We start from the raw sequence: 8845 nt of genomic DNA, 5'->3' as shown, positions 1-8845 counted from the left end.
ATGTATAGAAGGCACGTATATAAGTATGCCCATACATGATCATTCAATGTTTACATTGGACTGTACATATTAACGCTATAGTATATTGCGTATACAGCTTGCGTGCAAGTTGTGTTTATTTTGGTCACCAATCGTAGTTAACGTAATCTTAATTAAAACTTATAATTTATATCCCCGAGTATTCCAATTGAAATTACAGTTTATTAAATTATTGAAATTAACTTTCTCGGGACTAGTTAAAATGATGATGTACTTACCATTGTGACGTCATTAACATTGTCTATTCTACTAACCAGCATATCAACTGTTACATTAACAGGTGGACCTGGAATTAAACAAAGTATAGGATTTCAAACATGATATCTTAAACTCTATATCTAAATATGTAGCATCTAAATCTATACAGAATAGTACAACATTTATCTTTTAAGAGTTTATATAAATATCGCCTGTATTTACTTATCATTTTATCCGATGTTCAGCTTCGATACATCAAATCACAATAGCGTTTCTTCTTGCTATTGATGACGAGATACAACGCAATATTTCAACTGTGAAAACACTATTATTCTGTCAGTTTGCATATTTCTATACCCTGTCATACATCGCAACGAACCTTTCAGCCGTATCTTTCGTAATTGTATTTCTTATTGTAAGTATATGTCAGGATATGCCATATACATATATTTTTTTGAACCTGGGACTGAATTGTCTGTAGTTTGTCAAAATACCATAATTGCAACTCATATTTATATTCATTATTAATGAATACAACTAGGGTATGAAATCATATCAATATTTTATGGTAGGATGACATTTTGCTTCACCAAAGTGGGAAATATATCACTAAAGGCAATAACGCTATGCTAATATATTATTTTTATTATTATGAGAGAGACAGGCAGGCAGACAGACAGACAGACAGACAGACAAACAGACAGAAAGACAGACAGAGACAGACAGAGACAGAGACGGAGAAGACACATAGACACAGAGAGACAGAGGCAGAGAGACAGAGAGAGATATATCATATCACGCCTATTCATGCATACCAAGAAACATTTGCATGATGTATAGGAGCATAGGAGCATGCGCATAGTTAAAGGTAGATAGATAGATAGATAGATAGATAGATAGATAGATAGATAGATAAATAGATAGATAGATAGATAGATAGATAGACAGACCGACAGATATATAGATAAATAGATATATAGACAGACAGAATACATATATACACATATACACATACATACATACATACATGCATGCATACATACATGTACATACATACATACATACATACATACATACATACATACATACATACACACACACACACACATACATACATACAGATTTGTACAATTTCATTTTTTTACAGTTTAGAAATATCAATCATTTTATCCGTCAATTATGTCCGTGTAAATATGGTTGTTAAAACGCATTCGCTTCGCTATGCTGTTCTTCTAGGCGATGGTGTGGATTCCTCGTACTCGGATTTCGATAACAAACCTGAGCTTTGGAATGGAATCAAATTTAAGTGCGCTTGCTTGAAACATCAATTAAACATTCTTTATAAAGGAAAACTTCCCTGGGGTATAATACCACTTTAAGCCTAATGCTTAAATTTTCCGGATTTATTTGAATAAAAGCTATATCAATCATTTGGAAATGCTCTATGAAGACATGCATTAGTTCCGTCGAAATGGAGATTCGTAGTTTCGTAACACCGGTTCAAGCGTGACCATGTCGGATAAGATCTAGCTGGCAGTCTAAGGTAAACTGAGACTCTTTGAAAGTGAAGGGAACACTTATCGAAAAGGAAATAATAACATTGGTCCAATAGTACGTCCCCTTTTACTTGTCTTGAAAAGGTTTCTTGTACTCCCGGCAAACTCTCAATGCTACTAACACATGGATTTCAGAATTTTAACACGATGTTGAACACGACAGAGATATCGTATGTTGTTGTAATTATAATAGAACAATGGGTATGTAATACAAGCGACATAGATACTTGTTTTACTTAAGCTAAACCAATACGACGGAATTTTTGTCACATAGAAAAACAATTTTGACATTTAGTTGATCGTTATTGATTTTCATTTGATGTTGATATTAACCTAATCATGTACATTCCATTTTATTTGGTTTAGGTGTACTGTTACACTGTCTGTTTACCAACGTTTCAACTTTTGAAAATCTCAATGTGATGTTTTATTTGACTGGTATACTGAAAACAATGTTAATGGGACGTGTAGTAGAGGCATCACAATCAAAGTAACAAAATTATGGCACAATATTTTCTGGTTTGTGTCGAAATCGGTAATGACCTCCCGAAGATTTACAATGGACGTTTGATGATCTGCTTTAAAGTTGGGTGTTCAGAATCTATTCATTTTATGTTGTGTTATTGTGTCATGTGCTCGCTTCTGTAACAAATTTAAAAGGAGAACCTCTAATGTTAACGTAACCCTCCTTCAATGTTACTCTTTCCCCCCCTCTACTCCGATCCGTACACGGGGTCGACTTGGACTTGAAAAGGAATTAGCTCAGACTACACACAGTGTTCATGGTTAACCTGGATGATTTAGAAGTAGCCACGGAGCAGATCGAAACACCTTGCCTCAGGCCTAGCTGTTGCCTTCAGCTCACTCACTTCTGAAGAATGAATCCAAACTTTATTATTCCATTAAATTCTTATAAACATAAAATATACAATACTCAAATGATTGGGTGATAAAGTAATCAGCACCATAAATGAATAAAACGGATTTGTTGCTGATGCCTTAAAGCAATGCAAATGATATTCTTGACAAATATGCAAGATAGCCAAATATAAAATGTGATCACGTCATTGTTCTTCCAACTATCTGTAATTAATCATTATTTGACATCGACGAACTTTCGGTGTTGTCATCTCAGAAGAATTGTATTCGTGAAATGCAAACATTTGTTTTAAGTATTAATTCATGACAGCTGAGAGTTCACGCTGACCTCGCAAAAACATCAAAACTAAGCGAAAACTAAAAATTTGTATTCTGTCATACGTAACACTTCAGTCGGTTGCATGCGATAATAATCTTTGATCACTATCTACACATCCACCTGAGGCATCATCGCACCTTATTTTCCAATTCATGTCTGCTTTTCGAAATGAGGGTGGCTGTACTCTGTCATATAGTAGATAAACGTGATAAATTAAACATTATCACAGTTCTTCGTGAAAACGGCTTTTGAACTAAAACCCTTTCACGGGGCCTGGCATTGGTCATTTATAACAGTAGAGACTGAACTATTAGAGATGACAGTAATAACTGTTTACATATCATTTTGCAATGTAGGTTGTTATTAAATACGATATTTTCATATTTTGGAAAAAAAAGTTCCACTTGGTTGGAAAAAATTGTAAGAAATGACTGGAATAAGACCTGATTTGACGACACTCGATATTCGACAAAGTACATATATGTTGAATTTAAACAACGGTTTTCATAATGATATACGATTCGCTGTCTGAAAGACAGTGGTTGTTTATCTCACAGGACCTTGTAAATGATCATCAAAGTCAAGTATTGTTGACAGATAAATATGTTGGATTCGACAGACGTATGTCTCTTGGGTAGGGAACTAACCTACCAGGATTTGATGGAGTAATATTCTTCTTCTGCATGTATCATATAATTAGATATTATTCCCCAATATTTTTCTTCGTTCAGCCAAGGAAAATACGAGTGACCTAAGGAGACCTCGTCACTACAAATGGCTAGATAAGTAGTGACAATCCTTTAGGTCAGGAGTACTTACCGGCTGGGGAATAATATAATTATATCATCGCTAGAAATGTCGGGACAATAATGGCAATTTGAGCGTTTTGACTTATATTTAGAATACAGCAGTACTAAATGTAGACAAGCGTTGTGGTGAGACATAGATGCTCGTTGTCTTGACGTAGAACGACCGAGTATATATTCCATATATTGTGTTGAACTTAGCTCGTGCAAGTTATAATACTTATAACATCGGTCTTATATGGTACCTATACTGTTGCTCCATCAATAAAAAAACTTATAATTCCGGTCAAATATATCAGGATTTATCAAATAAAACTTGCAACTAGGCTACCCATGAGCTAATTAAAACAATATACTCCAAAGTAACTATATAAATATCTCCAGAATTTGACGTGTTTCGCATCAAGAAAACCATATCCAGAATTCAATACACATGCCTTTCAGGCCTTCACACTCAAATAGAGGAGGATCATTATTAAAATGTTGAATCTATCAGCTGGAACCTCTTTTAATCTTCAATTAAGTGAATGTGGCTTTGTATATATACTTTTTAACATAATATCGTACATGAAGTGCCCAAGTGCGTATTTAATAACTGCAAAAAAACAAGACTGGTGATTCTATATTCAGACAATTCAATGATTAATCACTTGCGTTATATGTGGGTCCTCTCCTACTTCTTGTAAGTCTCATATCCTACATATGTATAAACTCATCTAACATTTATGTGCTAACCTCATCACGTCATATATCATTGATGACTAGACTAAAGGTGTAATTGGCGTTAAGGATATGGAAATATTATTCATTAATGTGCATTTACATAAATTCTCTTTTCCAAATCTTTGAATCCTGCCGATCTCTTAGCCATCGTGGAACCAAATATGTGTTTGTGCCCCTTCAAATACACAATGTGTGTGTGTGTGTGTGTGTGTGTGTGTGTGTGTGTGTGTGTGTGGTGACTCTGTTCATCGTATATATTACCTCACAAAATTGTTGTATAATCACCCTCGCTGAATACTTTCAGATTATGTTTGTAAATAGTCACCGTAGATTATTTTACTCGTTATATACCACTTTTACTCTGCCTGTGCAATCATCTGCTAAATGCAATAACCCAATGTAATTTACTTGTAATTTCCAGGACCTATTTATTCACATAGGGTATTTCAGATAATTGCAAACTAACGCCATGCCACCTCTAGATCTGTCAAAGTAAATACATTGTGTTTGAATTTCAAGGAAATCATTATTTTTGTTTGTAAAATACGAAGCATACTATACAACAAGTGCATTGTAACGGAATTTACTCAAAAGGCTTGTTGTGAATAAAGTGTAATTAGAGAAATAATGAAATATTCAATTAACATTCTGAATCACAATCACCATATCACACATTAAATAAGTTTCTCTAGCAAGACCTTGCCTTATATACCATTTACCCCTTACTATTCTGCAGTGCTTTACGACCAACAACGGTTACTTTCCGACTTTTATAGACATAGCCAAGACTTTAGAATTCACGCCTCTGTCAAATGACTTTCTCGATATACGTAATAGCTTGTATGATGTAGAAATGGGAGCGAAAGAAAGGCTCTCCTGTAAGTATAGATGTGATGTAATAATACACATAAGTAATACTAGGTATGTATCTGATGAATAGTGAAAAAATAAGGATATCTTAATTTAAATATACAGACAAAACACTATTTCGACCCGCCCCAACATTAGTACAAATTAAGGAACTTTATTCATATTCATATTCATATTAAAGATTGAATATGAAAATGTGTTGCACATCAAAACCATTTCGATTTACTCATGGGTAACCACAATTTCTCACTGACATAAAGCATCACGCTACTAGGCCGAATAGACGAATGTGTCTATTAGTTAATATCTTGAATGAAACATGTTAAACATAACAAGGACAAGAGAAGCGGAAACTTCTTTCCGAACTTTTCAGAGGCCACTTAGTTGATTTTGTATGGTTGGTAATTGCCGTATAAATCTGACACCAGGTAACAGATACAAAAAACAATAACTTTACAAGATATAATATTTTGCCATTTTCTCAACACCTTGATTCCCAAGAAAAGTACGAGACTATCTGTGTATTATGTTATTTGCATTCCATAAACATAATCCATAATTCCCTCATTTATTTTGAATATAAAAAAATAACTGAGACCCTTTTCAGAAAGTACATAACCTGTCTTGATGTACTGCATTGACTTGTTTTGCAACTCCGAGTTTAGAGTCGTCAAAGAGATGCGATGACCATACGCGTCCTCACTAAAGGTTTAAGAGATATGTCTGTTCAATATACGTTTGTGTACACAAGTGCAGATAATTAATATGTTGAAAGATTTTGCACAACCTACATATTGACGCCACATTACATGCATTATGCAAACTTACATTTGAAAAAGCTATGTCTATTGTCCCAATGAGACATATACATATACAATTACAATGGCATGCATACAAAGATATTGTGCTAAAAACACTATTTTCAATGAGTGAGATCCATTAAGTGTGTATAGGACCTGGTGTACCCGTCTTCAGGGCAAATGGAAACGTGTATAACAGTACTGTGTCCTGCGTGTGAACACATATAACAAAGTTAAAGTAATGGTTATGGTATATTACAGATAATAATGTCTTTATCCATGGTATGGTGAGGAATCAGTGTTGTTTCCAAAACACTCTTTGTAAGAACCCTGCATGCCAATATGTTGCATGTGAGAGTACGTTTCAATGTTAATTCCGGAAGCTCGTCCTCCGGGTCCGTACCTAGCACACTTGTATCTCATTCTCAATTCAGTGTATCAAAAAACTGACAGCATAACTATTCCACACTCCCCAGATATTGAGCATTAATTGCCAGATTGCCAACTTATAGTTTAATATCTTATGGCCTTGAGTTTTGTGTGTGGAATACTCATTCGTTGATATTGTTGTCTTTCTATTAAAGATGATTAATATGTTGTTTATACAGAGACGATTATAGTCTTGTATGACGTGTGTGTGCAATCTAAGTTACTATCACGTCATGTAATCTAAAACAAAATCTAAAAGCCGAATGTGTTTTTATTAGAAGAAATTGACTGATAATTACCACACCATATTACCTAAGCTTATATATTGTAAAACCTATATCATTTTTATTGTCATTTCACCATTTTGTGGATACACGCCAGGCAGATGTTTTGAATAAGGGCCGCATACCCTTGTGTGAAAATTGTGGGAAAACATTCGTCTATGAATTCACCAACCAATAACAGTGTGACTATTTATGGCTAGCAGCGTTCGTCCATAAAGAGTTTTTTTGCCAATTTATTGTTATGACATCGTTAATTTAACGACACTATATCATATTAATCATATGCCATTTGATCAAGATGGCTTTATGGACTTATATATATCAATTACAGTGTACATGATCAGGTTTCAAAAGCTATAATGTTATCCTCATTTCGCGTGTCAACGTGACGGTAGTTAGATTTTACCCCATATATCGATGAAGTAATTGTATGGTGAAAGTTTGCAATTTCCTCGAACGGACACACGGGTAATTATATTGCTATGGTGACCATAAATCCCCTCCATACTCTGTGTAATGCTAAATAAATGAGTGTCATTATACAGATGTTACAAAATGGCTGTACAAGTTTGGTGTTCGGAATCCCAGCATATGGGATTCGGAAACTTCAAATGATTCAGGTTGTTCAATTACTAGTCTGAAATAAGCATAACCATAAGAGAGAAGCATACTTTTCTTAAGAGTTGCACTGCCCACAGTAAAACAGCGAGCAGAATTCGATATTCTCTGCTTACCATTTTAAAGTTTTCATGGTTTTGCTTCATTCTAGCTTGGTGAGTTGATAGCCGTATTCTACGCAGGAACTCAAGGAGCGTAATTATTGTATTCATATCAACCTCTCGGTAATTATGCTGTTTATTAGGACATTCTCGATTTGCGGCCCACCCTTGTGGAATACTCTACCATCTTGCTTTAGATCTGGTAAGTTCATTTCAGTTATTCAAATCTTCAGATCTATCTTTATAGCAGGGTTTATCTGATTTTGTTTTGTACGGGTCGTGTGAGTTGTAATTGAGAATGTTGTGCTTTTTAAAGCACATTGAGATGTTTTATGGAAAGAGCTATAAGAATCGTATATAGGGTTAGATTAAGTAACTACAGATGGCTCCAACTGTATTAGCTGTGGGCCACTATGAATGTAAGTATACAACATTTACTTGATCTTTCTAACCAGCATAATTTGTAGTAGGCTGAAAGACCAAAATAGGAACGTTGCATAGTAACCAATCATAAGGATTAATTTCAAAAGAATTATGACAATTTGTGTTTGAACCTACTTTGGGTCAAATATAACCCCCACAATTTATTCACTCAGAAATCGTTTAATATATTTTCTTGCAGACAGCAAAACATAAGAAGTACCCTCAATCCCAAAATACACTCAAACAAAACTGAATTCCCACCTACAGCTAGGTTTAATCTTAATACTAAAGAAAATATAAAGAAAGTCAACTAGTTTGAGCATTATTACCACATATAATACTATAACATTACATGTAAACAGCAAACTCCAGATATCATCTTCCTTTGAATAAAATATGGTAACTCAGTCCAAGTGAAAATTTCTACATTTAGTAGTGATATGCAGTTGCTACAAAGGACGCCTCTTGGATATTTACAGAATTAGTCCCGGTTACCAGGTTCTTATGCACGAACTAATTCCCCAGTCTCGGGAACTCTCACATGGGAGTAACTGACTCTAAGACTATAATTATAGAATTGCTGCGAAGTCGATATTTCTTTTTGCTTACATTAAAGAGGATATAAGCATGGGAAACATTTTATTACGTTCAGAATAGTTTAAAGTCTCCCATGTATTTATGGAATCATTGCAAGTATCCGGTTTCTCAGAGATCATGATTTTAAAGTATTCCTGCCCTCTTCGACAGCCCCATTACTACCCAGCCGGTGTGTGTTAATTTGGCATAAAGATACAGTTATG

The 8845-nt window shown here is 34.5% G+C and overlaps 1 protein-coding gene across 1 annotated transcript in view; it reads right to left on the bottom strand.

Moving 5' to 3' along the window:
* LOC144442985 (glycine receptor subunit alpha-2-like) overlaps positions 1-8845 on the bottom strand; it is a 62268-nt gene that overhangs the window by 39622 nt on the left and 13801 nt on the right. The window contains exon 2 of the mRNA XM_078132359.1: positions 258-325. Within this exon, the coding sequence (XP_077988485.1) occupies positions 258-325 (68 nt within the window). The remainder of the gene's footprint in view (positions 1-257; positions 326-8845) is intronic.

The sequence above is a fragment of the Glandiceps talaboti genome, chromosome 12, assembly GCF_964340395.1.
Source record: "Glandiceps talaboti chromosome 12, keGlaTala1.1, whole genome shotgun sequence".
NCBI lineage: Eukaryota > Metazoa > Hemichordata > Enteropneusta > Spengelidae > Glandiceps > Glandiceps talaboti.
Note: the sequence above shows the minus strand (reverse complement) of the source record. Positions and strands in the feature narration are given on the sequence as shown.